The sequence below is a fragment of the Pongo abelii genome, chromosome 3 (assembly GCF_028885655.2).
Source record: "Pongo abelii isolate AG06213 chromosome 3, NHGRI_mPonAbe1-v2.0_pri, whole genome shotgun sequence".
Lineage (NCBI taxonomy): Eukaryota > Metazoa > Chordata > Mammalia > Primates > Hominidae > Pongo > Pongo abelii.
The window spans coordinates 97,426,891-97,441,063 of NC_071988.2; the positions used below are offsets into that span (position 1 = coordinate 97,426,891).

Here is a 14,173-nt window from a genome sequence, read left to right on the forward strand (position 1 = left end):
TACATCAGACCCATAGTTGAGTTTGCAGTGTAGCCCTATAATGATATAATTAGAGAGGAGAAGGATTGGGAAATAAGGGAAGATAGGTGAGCAGGCCAGACCTGGGAGGCTCTGAATACCAGCTTGAAGAGTCTGAATTTATTCTGTATCTAATGGGGAGCCATGATCCATAAGGTAGGCTATGGAATTATTAGGTCTCTTCCTACCAAGACTCTAAATATTCCTTTGTATCAGGGTTGACCCAGGTCAGGCTGAATGTTCCCAGGTTACTTTGGGTTCGCCTGGCGTTTCCAAGTCTGGTTCACGGTCTTCAGGAACTAGGAACAGGGTTTTCTCTACCTCCACTTCCCTGTTGAATTTTGATCTAGCTCAGGGAACCTGTTTGTCCCTTTCTAAAAATATGAGTGTGTAGTTCCCAAGACAAATGGGCAACAACTGCTCTGTGGCCTGGCTGAAGGATCCTGCCAGGGTGCTGATGAGTTTGTTTCCTCATACTACATTTATCTTTAGCACAGCGACTAGCAGTAGGCAGAATTCCTAGCTCAGCCCAGTGATCACCAAGAAGTATGCAGGTAAAGGCAACTACGAGTCCAGCAAAGAGCAGACTTATAGGGGGCAATCAAATGAATCTATTGCACCTGCTTAGGTTCAGCTGCCCAAGATAATCTAGGAGAGATGTGATGGGAAGGAGAATAGGAGAGTGCTTAGTCATGTTAGGTACAGAGACAACATTTAAAAAAACTTTATTGTTTATTATTTTTTCCAATTTTTAATTTTGGTAAAACATACATAACATAAAATTTACTATCTTAATCATTTTTAAGTGTACAGTTCAGTGGCATTAAGTACAATCATATTGTGCTACTATCACCACTACCCATCTCCAGAAGTCTTTCCATCTTGCAAAACTGTATTCATTAAGCAATAACTCCCATTCTCCCCTCTGCCCAGCCCCTGGCAACCACCATTTGACTACTCTGAGTACCTCATATAAATGGAATAATACAGTATTTGCCTTTTTGTTACTGTCTCATTTCACTTAACATAATGTCCTCAAGATTCATCCATGTTATACCATATATCAAAATTTCCTTCCTATTTAAGGCTGAATAATATGCCATTGTATGTGTTTACCACATTTTGCTTATTCAGTCATCCACCAATAGTCACTTGGTCTGCTTCCACATTTTAACTACTGTGAATAATGCTGCTATAAACACAGGTGTACAGATATCTCTTTGATACTGCTATCACTTCTTTTGTGTATATATGCAGCAATGGAAATGCTGGATCATATGGTAATTCTACTTTTAGTTTTTAAAGAACCACCATTTTACACTGGTGCTGCCCTTTTACATTCCCACCAACAGTGCATAAGGGTTCCAATTTCTCCACATCCTTGCCAACACTTATTATTATTATTATTATTTTTTAAATAGTAACCATCCTAATAAGGGTGGAGTGATATCTCATTGTTGTTTTGATCTGAATTTCCCTAATTATTCATGATGTTGAGCATCATTTTATGTACTTACTGGCCATTTATATATCTTCTTGGAGAAATGTCTATTCAAATCCTTTGCTCATTTTTAAATCATGTTGTTTTTTGTTGTTGAGTTTTAGGAGTTTTCTCTATATTCTGGATATTAATCCCTTATTAGATATATGATTTTCAAATATTTTCTCCCATTCTGTGGGTTGCCTTTTTTACTCTGTTAATGCTATCTTTTGATGCACAAAATTTTAAAATTTTAATACAATCCAATTTTTCTTTTGTTGTTTTTGTTGCCTGTACTTGTGATGTTATATCCAATAAATTATTGCCCATTCTAATGTTGTGAAGCTTTTGCCCTATGCTTTCCTCTATGAGTTTTATAGTTTTAGTTCTTACATTAGGTTATGGATCTAGTCTGCATTCATTTAATGTAAATGGTATCAGGTAAGGGTCCAACTTTATTCTTTTGTATGTGGCAATTTTCCCAGCACCATTTGTCAAAAAGATCATCTTTTCCCCATTGGATAATCTTAGCACCCTTGTGCTAAGAGGGTTTATTTCTGGACTCTCTGTTCTATTCCATTGGTCTGTATGTCAGTCTTTGTGCCAGTTCCACACTGTTTTGATTGCTGTAACTTTGTGGTAAGTTTTGAAACAAAGAAGTGTGAATCCTCCAGCTTTTGAAGTGCAGATTTGCTGGATATAGGATTCTTAGTTGATAGTTTCTTTCTTTTAGCACTTTATATCAGCCTACTGCCTTCTGGCCTCTGAAGTTTCTGATGAGAAATCTGCAGATAATCTTATTGAGGATTTCTTATACGTGATGATCACTTCTCTCTTGTGGCTTTCAAAATTTTCTGTCTTTGGCTTTTAATAGTTTGATGGTAATACTTTTGGTGTGTCTTTGAATTTATCCTACTTGGAGTTCATTGAGCTTCTTGGATATTTATATGCATGTCTTTCATTAAATTTGGCAAGTTTTTGGTCATAATTTCTTTGAATAATCTCTTTCCCCTTTCTCTCTCTTACTTCTCCCCAAGGACTCTGCACAAAGCATGTGTGGGGCTGTTTGACAATGTCCTACAGGTCCTTTAGGCTCTGTTTTCTTCAATTTTTTTCTTTATATTCCTCAGATTCAATAATTTTCCTTGTCCTTTCTTCAAGTTTGTTGATTCTTGTGCATGCTCAAATCTGCCATTGAATCTCTCTAGCAAGTTTTTTTAAATTTCAGCTGTTGTACTTTTCAGTTCCAGAAAATTTCTGGAAACCAATTTCTTTTTGGTTTCTTTTTAGGTTTTCTCTCTCTTTATTGATATTTGCATTTTGTTCATACATCATTTTCTTGACATGTTCCACATCTTCCTTTAGTTCTTTGGGTAACTTTAAGACAGTTGTTTTAAAGTCTTTGTCTAAGAGATCCTCCATCAGGTCCTTTTCAAGGACAGTTTCTGTTCGTTTATTTTTTCCTTTGAATGGGCCATATTTGCCTGTTTCTTTGTATCTCTTGTGTTTTGTTGTGTTGTTGAAAACTAGACTTTTGAATCTAATAATGTGGTAATTCTGAAAATCAGATTATTTTCCTTCCCCAGGGTTTACTAGCTTTTTGTTTTTTATTGTTATAGATTGTCTCTGTGCTGAGGATTAGCCTGAAGTATAAGCTTACAGTCTTCTTGGGTCTTTTCTAAGCCTGTCCCTGAGCATGCACAGTGACTTTCTAATATTTTCTGTATATACAGTTGTTTTTGAATGTCATAGCCTTCAATGTCTGGCTTCCAAAAATGGAGAAAAAGAGAAAAATAAAGGGCAGAAAAAGGCTCTAATCGTTTAAATCCCTTGGAAGTTGCTTCAGCCACAGGAGGTGGGGTTTGCCACAATGGGCGGGGGGAAGGTGCAACAACAAAACAATGGCTGTCATTTCTTCTTCTGAAACTTTGTAAAGCAACAACCAGCAATCAGAGCTCTAATATTTGGAGGACATTTTTTTTTTCAACCTTGATTCCAGCAAGTTGTGTGCAAACTGCTCCAGGAACACATACACAGCTGCCTGACACAGGGCTGAGGAGTAGGGTTTGGCTACTATTGGCTATTACTATGCTGAAATTCACTGAAATTAACTGCAGCTTACTGTCCAACTCTTCCCCTAGAAGTTGCTAGCTTTCGATAGACCCCAAAGTTTTAAAATAGTTATGTCAGACAGATTCTGCTAGAACAATTGTTTAGGTGGGAAGTCAGATTCCTGGTGCTTTCTACTCTGCCATCTTCCCAGAATCCTCTCTCTAGTTTTAAAGACATAAGAATTTATAATATACTTTTAACTCCAGTGGTAATAACAGCACATTAAATATCTACTCATCCAAATAAAATTTGTTCATTAGTACAAAAATCCAGTGAAATCCTTTATAGAAGCTACACTCTTCACATTGGTTCTTGGCAGGAAAGTCCCTTATCTGAGCAGCTTGAGGGCTAACAAGTATCTTCTCATATCAGAAGGAAAAAGGGGGAACATCTTATTTCCTGGAGAAAACGGGACAAGAAGAGCTGAAATGGAGGAAGAATGTGACTTATATGTGATTTCAAGCTTGTGTTACCAACAAATCTTTTCTAAGCTTATAATAGGGTAAGGAATACAGGAAACTTATGGATAAATTTAGTGATATGGTTTGGATATTTGTCCCCTCCAAATCTCATGTTAAAATGTAATCCCCAGTGTTCAAGGTGGGGCCTTGCAGGAGGTATTTTGTCATGGGGGTGGATCTCTCATAAATAGCTTGGTGCTGTCCTTGCAATAGGGAGTGAGTTCTCGCAAGTTCTAGTTGTTTAAAAATGTGTGGCACCTCCTCCCTCTTTCTCTTGCTCCCACTCTCACCGTGTGAGATGCCTGTGCCCCTTTCATCTTCTACCATGACTGTAAGCTTCCTGAGGCCCTTACCAGAAGCAGTTGCTATTACCATGCGTCCTCTATGGTCTGCAGAACTGTGAACCAAACAAACCACTTTATAAATTACCCAGCCTCAGTATTTCTTTAGAGCAATGTAAAAACGACATAATACACCCAAGGAATGTGTTTGAGCCAATATTCCTTGAGTGCCTCTTTGTGCTAGGCACTTGGCTAAATACTTATTATTTCTATTGTCTAATATGGTTGCTACCAGCCTCATGTGGCAAATGAATACTTGAAATGTGGCTTGTCAGAATTAAGATGTGCTGAAAGTAAAATACACACCAAACTCTAAAGATTTGGTATGAAAAAGAATGTAAAATATCGCAGTAATATTTTATGTTGATTACATGTTAAAATCATATTTTTTTATGTGGAGCTAAATAAGACATATTATTTTAATTAATCTGTTTCTCTTTACTTTTAAAAATGACTACTAGAAAATGTATACTTATGTGGCTCACATTTGTGGATTGCATTATACTTCTATTGGAGAGTATAGCTTTACATTATTCCCATATTGCATTCCATAATAATCTTATAACATAGACTGTTGTTAGGTCTATTTTACTGAAGGAGAAATGCTGAGATGTAGACTGCGGTGAGTTGCCCAGCATTATTAATGTACCCCAGAGGGTTCTCTTGCCCTATTTTCTGCCGTGTAAGAATACAGCAAGAAGTAGTCAGTCTGCATCTGGGAAGAGGGTCCTCACCAGAACCCGACCATGCTGGCATCCTGATCTCAGACTTCCATTCTCCAGAACTGTTTCTGTTGCTTATATACCACTCAGTCTATGGTATTTTGTTATAGTGCCCTGGACTGACTAAAACACATATTAAGCCACAAGACTCCAAATCATAATCTCTGCTCATATCTGATGTAGCTGGCAAATAAATCAGCAAGGTTCACATAAAATTGCCATGGAATTTTGACAACACTTCCTGCTTTATCTAGTACCTGATACTAGCTCTGGGTCTTGTTTCCCCATGTATCCCATGATTTTGTTCCTATTACTGCAAACTAACTTGGATTTGGAGCAGGTATTATTTTAGTATTTCATAACCCACAAAGCATTCTTTGAATTGTGTCTCGTTGCCACCAAGTTACTATTTTTCTGGCAACTTTTTTTTCTACTTCAGGTGCAGAGCATCGGTTAATCTTAAATTCATGGCACTCCACTATCAATTGTATGCAAGACCCTCTCTTACTCATTCATTCATTCATTCATTTTCATCCCTATTCTCCACTTCTGTTCCTCTGCCCTCTCCATAGGCAGTCATTCTTTTTATGTTTTTTTAAGTTTTAAGTTTTTTTAAAGTTGTATGTCTTTTTAAGTTTTAGGTTTGTTTAAGTTCTGGGGTACATGTGCAGAACGTGCAAGTTTGTTACATCGGTATACATGTGCCATGATGGTTTGCTGCACCCATCAACCCGTCACCTACATTAGGTATTTCTCCTAATGCTATGCCTCTCCTAGCCCCATAACCCCTGACAGGCCCCAGTATATGTTGTTCTCCTCTCTGTGTCCATATGTTCTTATTGTTCAACTCCCACTTATGAGTGAGAACATGCGGTGTTTGGTTTTCTGTTCCTGTGTTAGTTTGCTGAGAATGATGGTTTCAGCTTCATCCATGTCCCTGCAAAGGACATGAACTCATCCTTTTTTATGGCTGCATAGTATTCCATGGTGTATACGTGCCATATTTTCTTAATCCAGTCTATCATTGGTGGGCATTTGGGTTGGTTCCAAGTCTTTGCTATTGTGAATAGTGCTGCAATAATCATACGTGTGCATGTGTCTTTATAGTAGCATGATTTATAATCCTTTGGGTATATACCCAGTAATGGGATTGCTGGGTCAAATGGTATTTCTAGTTCTAGATCCTTGAGGAATTACCACACTGTCTTCCACAATGGTTGAACTAATTTACACTCCCACCAACAGTGTAAAAGCATACCTATTTCTCTATATCCTCTCCAGCATCTGTTGTTTCCTGACTTTTTAATGATCATCATTCTAACTGGCGTGAGATGGTATCTCATTGTGGTTTTGATTTGCATTTCTCTAATGACCAGTGATGATGAGCATTTTTTCATATGTTTGTTTGCAGGCATTCTTCTTTTTTTTTTTTTTTTTTTTTTGAGATGGAGTCTCACTCTGTTGCCCAAGCTGGAGTGCAGTGGCACGATCTCAGCTCACTGCAACCTCCGCCCCGCAAGTTCAAGTGATTCTCCTGCCTCAGCCTCCTGAGTAGCTGGGATTACAGGCACCTGCCACTGTGCCTGGCTAATTTTTGTATTTTTAGTAGAGACGGGGTTTCACCATCTTGGCCAGGCTGGTCTTGAACTCCTGGCCTCATGATCCACCCACCTCGGCCTCCCAAAGTGTTGGGATTACAGGCGTGAGCCACCGCACCTGGCCTGTCATTAAGTGTTGACATATGTCTTCTCTCAGAATTGTTATAGAGGTACCTTTTTGTTTTTTTATGCATACAGTTTTATATAAACCACGTTGTAGTAAAAATTTCATTGTTTTTCTTCATTCAGCAATATATTTTAAAAAGTCTAACCATGTTGCTGAGTATCTATCTAGACTATTGCTTCTAATGATGCCTAATTATCCATCCATTTTATCCACTTATTTCACAGAAATGGACATGCACATTGCCCCCAACTCACCAACACTAGTAATGATGCTGCAGCAACATCCTCATACATCTTGCCTTGTGTGTGAGAATTCCTCTGGATTCCTATACTTAGCAGTGGAAATACTGAGTCATAAATAACATACGTATCAGTTAGAGTAAAACCAGGAAAACAGAAGCCACTCTAAGTGTGTAAAACTAAGATTTTAATGCAGGGAATAGTTACAGAGGTGATGAAAGAGCTGAGAGCCAAACAGGGGACATAGGTAATCTAGAGACTGGCAATAATAGGAAGCCTCTACCACACCTAAACTGCACGAATTGCTTGGAACCAAGAGTTTGGGTCATGTGACAAAAGCCGGAATCATAGCACCTGGTGGGACCTCCAAGAGAAGGAAGAAATATAGATGCCTCTATAAATAGGAGAGAGATGGAGAGAGAAAAATAGCCTGACTGTTCCCTTCCTCCATCCCCAATCTCCTATTAGTGCTTTCCACTAGCCAAACCCAGCCCCCAATGCAGCTTGCTGATGCCAGGGCAGAGCAGGGGCAGTGAAGAACAAATCAGCCAGCAGATACCATATACTTGGTTTGACTAAGTCCTGCCAGATTGTTCTCCTAATAACTGTTCTAGCTACACTCCCACCAGCAATGTATCCCTACATCCCATCTACTCTTCATGGCCCACTGTTCAACGAAGAGTGGAGGTGCAGATCTCCACTATCTTCCTTTAAGTGTGTCTAGCCTATTGCAGATGCCTCAGGCATCTCCTCAAATCTAGCAGCCTGACCGAACTAAAGGACCCATCCATCCACTTAACCATAACCTCCTGAGGGCAGGAACCTTGTCAATTTTATCTGTAATCCCTTATCTGCCATCATGCTCAATGCTACTGACCAAGTGAGAAATGTTCTTGTTGACTATTGGTGTCATGCCTTTACCCCCATTGTTATTTGGTTTGCAGGTGTAGTCTACACTGAGGGCAGTTTTCAAGAAGCCACTTAAAACACTATGCAGGAAAATCTCTAGGGAGATTCTGTGGGTGAGGGAGAAGGTTGACAGTAAGCTGGTAAGCAAGGTTTAGGACTATAATGGTTGTCAAAACACTGTGTTTGTTGGTAAATAGCCACTGCTCTGAGCAATTCTGAGTGACTGCTGTGCTTTGATGGCTCCAGCCACTCTCTGCAAGATCAGCAACTAAAGGAAGGTATTGCCATTATGATTAAGGGACTCTAGGACTCTATTGTTGCAATCTGGCTGGCCATCTTCCTGATTGGTTAGTGTATATGCTTTACTGGTTGTTAAATATTTTAAATATCCTTCCCCTGGATGAGTACCACAAAATAAGGAATGTTTAGGGGAAAGTCTGCAGACTTTAGGGTGCCCTAGGGCTCCCAGGAAGCTTGTTTCTTTATGTGATAATGGGGGAGAGAATTCTCTAGGATTATTTTCCTGATGGAAAATGCTGCATTTTTTGCTTTTCTCTTACTGAATAACCTATATAGTAAAATGCACAAATCTGATGTGTATAGCTCATTAAAATTTTACATATGTACTAACATATCCACCAACCAGATCAAGATACAGAAGATTTGCATATTCCTAGCAGACTCCCTCATGCCTTCTCTTTGTCAGTCACCCGCCAAGTAACAATTCTGACATTTATCATTATAAATTAATTTTGCCTATTTTAAAACTTCATGTTAGTAGGAACAGAGTGTATACTCTTGACATCTGGCTTCTTTTGCTCAACATTAAAAACATACTTCTTTTGGGATTTATTTGACTATCTTTCCAATTTGTTAAGTTGGATTCTTAGCTCATTAATTTTCAAATTTCCGTCTTTTTTTGGTATTTTTTACAACTTTAAAAAATTGTGTCCAAATATATGTAACATGAAATTTGTAACTTTAACCATTCTTTTAAAGTTTATAATTTGGTGGCATTAATTACATTTACAATATTATGTAATCATTATCACTATTTCAAAATTTTTTCATCATCCCCGCAAGAAAACCTCTGTATCCATTATGCACTAACTCCTCATTTCTTCCTTCTCTCAGTCCCTAAAAATCTCTAATTTACTTTCTGTCTCAACGAGTTTGCCTATTCTAGATATTTCATATAATGGAGTTATACAGTATATGTCCTTTTGCATTTGACTTCTTTCACTTAGCATGTTTTCAGGGTTCATCCATGTTATAACCTATCAAAATTTCATTCTTTTTATGAATAATTTTCCATGTATGTATATGCCACATTTTGTTTATTAATTCATCTGTTGATGGACACTTGGGTTCTTATCACTTTTTGGCTATTGTGAATAATACAGCCATAAACATTGATGTATAAATATCTGAGTTCCTGTTGTTTTCCTTAGGTATATACCTAAGAGTGGAATTGATGTGTCATATGGTAAACCTTTGCTTAGCTTTTTGAGGACTGCCAAACTATTTTCCACAGCATTTGCACGATTTTATATTCCCACCAGCAATGCATGAGGGTCCTAATTTCTCCACATCCTCACCAACACTTGTTATTTTCTATTCGTTTGTTTTTATTATTATAACCATCCTAATTGGTGTGAAGTAGTATCTCATTGTGGTTTTGATTTGCATTTCCTTAATGACTAATGATGTTGAACATCTTTTGATGTGATTTTTGGCCATTTGTATATCTTCTTTAGGGAAACATCTATTCAAATATTTTGTCTATTTTTTAATTGGGTTGTTTGTCTTTTTGTCGTTGAGTGGTGGGAGTTTTTAAATATATTATGGATATTAAACTCTTATCAGGTGTATGATGTGCAAAGATTTTCTCCTGTGGGTTATCTTTTCACTCTTTCTTTTATTTATTTATTTATTTTTGAGATGGAGTCTTGCTTTGTTGCCCAGGCTGGAGTGCAGTGGCGTGATCTCGGCTCACTGCAAGCTCCGCCTCCTGGGTCCACGCCATTCTCCTGCCTCCACCTCCCAAGTAGCTGGGACTACAGGCGCCCGCCACCACGCCCAGCTAAATTTTTGTATTTTTAGTAGAGATGGGGTTTCACCATGTTAGCCAGGATGGTCTCGATCTCCTGACATCGTGATCCGCCCATCTCAGCCTCCCAAAGTGCTGGGATTACAGGCATGAGCCACCGTGCCTGGCCTCTTTTCACTCTCTTGATCATGTTTTTCGATATACAGAAGTTTTTTATTTTAATGAAGTCCAATTTCTCTATTTTTTCTTTTGTTGCTTCGGCTTTTGGTATCATTTTAAGAAGCCATTGCCAAATTCAAAATTGTGCAGATTTGCCCCTATGTTTTCTTCTAAGAAGTTTGTAGTTTTAGCTCTTAAATTTAGGTCTCTAAGCTGTTTTGAGTTGATTTTTGTATATAGTATAAGGTAAGGGCCCAACTTCATTATTTTGCATGTAGGTAGGATTTCTCCAAGACTAAGGGTAGGGATCTTGTCCATCTTGTTCCTAGTACTGTGCCTGACACACATTATGTACTCATTCAACAACTATTGATTTGTTATATACCATACTAGGCACTGGAGATGCAATGGAGAAGAAAACAGACCTGATCCTCATCCCCTTGGTACTTCGTTGCTAGTGTTTGCTGAATAAATAAATAAGAAACCATCTATTTTCATGACATCTGCATCATCACAAGTTGATTATTGCTCCATATGGTAATTTTGACTCCATATATTGCATACCATAATTGTAGTCATTACTTAGAAAATCTCTCAGTCTCTCTCTCTCTCTCAACTCAAAGGTGAAATGTATTAAATACAGTAATCAAGTGAGTATATGATATTTAAGAATTAGGTTGGTGATGTTCCAGGTGTTTATTTCTAGACTTTTTGCCAGGTAAGGTGGCCATTTCATTCCCAAAAGGATTATTCAAATATATAAAATAGTGTTTTCAAACACTATTATATATTCCAGAAAAACAAGCATTTGAATAACAAAAACAATAGAACTTAGCAAACATGGTGAAACTCCCATCTCTATTAAAAATACAAAAATTAGCCCGGTGTGGTGGTGTGTGCCTGTAATCCTAGCTACTCGGGAAGCTGAGGCAGGAGGATCACTTGAACCCAGGAGGCGGAGGTTGCAGTGAGCTGAGTTCACACCACTGCACACCAGCCTGGGCAACAGAGTGAGACTCCGTCTCAAAAAAGAAAAAAAAAAAAACAAAAAAATAGAACTTTAAGGTGAGAAATTGGAAAGCAGTCCTGAATTGGTAGAAACCCTAGGCATCTGGACAAATTGTTTATTTATTTATTTATTTGTTTGTTTATTTAACAGTGACAATTTGCCAACATATTATTTTGCTAAATATTTTTAAAAGGATTATTGAAGCTGTAGAAAATATATAGAAAGCCATCTTAGGAAACTCTACCTCTTGCTTGCTGATATATAAATTGTAGTCAGCTTTTTCTTCTTTTTGTCACAACCTTTGGAGATTCCGGTAGAATGCCTCCTTCAGAATATTTCTGGGCATCCTTTATTTGTTTATTTTTTTTTTTGGTTACATGAATAAGTTCTTCAGTGGCAATTTGTGAGATTTTGGTGCACCCATCACCCGAGCAGTGTACACTGTACCCAATGTGTAGTCTTTTATCTCTTATCCCCGTCCTATCCTTCCCCCCAAGTTCCCAAAGTCCATTTTATCATTCTTACACCTTTGCATCCTCATAGCTTAGCTCCTACTTATGAGTGAGAATGCACAATGTTTGGTTTTCCATTGCTTAGTTACTTCAATTAGAATAATGGTCTCCAGTTCCATCCAGGTTGCTATCAATGCCATTATTTCATTCCTTTTTATGGCTGAGTGTTATTCTATCATATATATATATGATATATATATATATATCACAATTTCTTTAACCACTCATCGATCGATGGGCATTTGGGCTGGTTCCATGTTTTTGCAACTGCAAATTGTGCTGCTATAAACATGTGTGTGCAAGTATCTTTTTTGTATAATGACTTCTCTTCCTCTGGGTAGATACTCAGTAGTGGGACTGCTGGATCAAATAGTAGAACCACTTTTAGTTCTTTAAGGAATCTCTACACTGTTTTCCATAGTGGTTGTACTAGTTTACATTCCCACCAGCAGTGTAAAAGTGTTCTCTTTTCACCACATCCACACTGACATCTATTTTTTTTTATTTTTTGATTATGGCCAGTTTTGCTGGAGAAGTTGGTATTACATTGTTGTTTTGATTTGCATTTCCCTTATAATTAGTGATGTCTAGTCTTTTTTCATATGTTTGTTGGCCATTTTTATATCTTCTTTTGAGAATTGTCTATTCATGTCCTTAGCCCATTTGTTGATGGGATTGCTTGTTTTTTTCTTGCTGGCTTGTTTGAGTTCCTTGTAGATTGTGAATATTAGTCCTTTGTTGGATATACAGATTGCAAAGATTTTTCCCACTCTGTGGGCTGTTTACTCTGCTGATTATTTCTTTTGCTGTGCAGAAGCTTTTTAGTTTAATCAAGCATTTTTTGGACAAATTGTTACAAATCATTCCTGCAGGACTCCATTCAGCCTAGACAACCATACCTTTGGCCCAGTTCTCACAGAATTTCTACAGAAATCCTACCTCCTCAAAGTAATAAAAAGTTTGTATTAGCAATTGGACTACTATCGAAGATAATAGAAATAACAATTGGGCTACTTATAATGATTACTTACATAGCTTTCTCCATTAACTAACTCACAACAGCTCTGTGAAGTAGGCAGAACAAATATTACTACCCGCAGTTCACAGCTGGAATAATAGTACTCTGCAGAATAATAATTCTTGAGGAATTCTTAAATGCTGGCACTGTGTTAATTTCTTTATATGCATCGAATATCCCCAATAACCCTACAGGTAGATACTATTATTTTCCCCATTTTCAGGCCAGGTAATTAATGAAGCTTAAAAATGTAAGTACCCTGCCCCCAGGAGTGCATAATTATTAAGTAGCAGAACCAATGCTTATATTTAAATCAGAAACACTCAGAAGTAGCATGAGAATTTAGTAAACCGAAACACACCCTCATGCCATCCGTATTATGTGGCCAAGTGCCCCTCTGGAAATCAGCTGGGGACTAGAGACAGGTGTGCAGCCCTCGGTTTACAAAGGCTGTGAGACCAACAGAGTTCCAAGAACTCCAGGAAAACATCTCCCTGCTAAAAGGCTTTCCCAACCTTTAGAAATCTATTCCTTTCCCTCCCTTTCCATTCTCTTTCTCTTGCTATCTCTTTATCGCTCCTCCTACCTTCTTCTCCTTCAGTAAACGTTTTTTGAAACAATAATGAGCAAAAAAGGCCTGATCCTGCCTATGGCGCGTTTCGGTGGGAAGATGAACACGCCTTCCCAGCAGAGTAAAACGTGATTACACCAAGGATCGATTCCCTCTCCCTTCCCTCGGCCACGTCCACGTCCCCAGGCGTCGGAGAAGGGGTTGGACCGCGCAGCGGGGCGTCAGAGTTGCCAGGCGCCCGGGGCAAATACGGGCAGCCGGTGGCTGTGCGGTGTCCTAGCGACGGGGCGGCGGCAGGGCACACACACCGCCCAAGCCCGGACGGTGGCCACGGAGCTAGGGCCAGCATGGCGGACCGCAGGCGGCGGCTCCGGCCGGGGCCGTTGGCCCCGGTGCGCGAGGGCGTGAACTGCAGGTCCGGGTAAACGCTCAGCGCCTGGGCCCAGGGCGCATCCCACGCGGGCCGCGCGGGGGCGCCTGGAAACCCTCGCTTGCTGGGGCGGGGGCGGGGGATGGTTCCACGGCCGCCCGGGGCGGGGCGAGAGGTCCAGCCTGCCTTCCCTCCTCAATGCTTCCTGTACGTACGACATAATACGCTGAGATAACCAGCGCTCGGCGCTGCTCTTTGCAAAGGATTTTTCCTGCTGTCATCCTCACAATCCCCGCCTCCCGCGCCCCCAGGGATGTAGACTAATATCCCCATTTCTCATGGGAAAGTGATGGCCGCAGAGTCCGCTGCGGAGGCTGGTGCCCTCCTGCTAGCCACCCAGCCTTCTCCGGCCTAGCCAACCAACTGTTCGCCAGATGCCCCGGGGCGCCTGGAGCCCTGTATCCGATGTTAGGCATC

General features: G+C 39.4%; 1 protein-coding gene across 9 annotated transcripts in view; it reads left to right on the forward strand.

The window, feature by feature from the left end:
- The window catches only part of FAM47E (family with sequence similarity 47 member E), a 70,271-nt gene that overhangs the window by 24,709 nt on the left and 31,389 nt on the right, over positions 1 to 14,173 (forward strand). For 3 of the 9 annotated variants that reach the window (XM_054554084.1, XM_054554087.1, XM_054554089.1), the window contains exon 1: positions 11,334 to 13,747. The exons of 1 other annotated variant lie outside the window; for it this stretch is intronic. In XM_054554084.1, the coding sequence (XP_054410059.1) occupies positions 13,674 to 13,747 (74 nt within the window). In that variant the 5' untranslated portion in view covers positions 11,334 to 13,673. Of the gene's footprint in view, positions 1 to 11,333; positions 13,904 to 14,173 lie in introns of those variants that run through there. 5 more of the 9 variants (XM_054554085.1, XM_054554088.1, XM_054554090.1 and 2 more) reach the window with 3 other exon arrangements.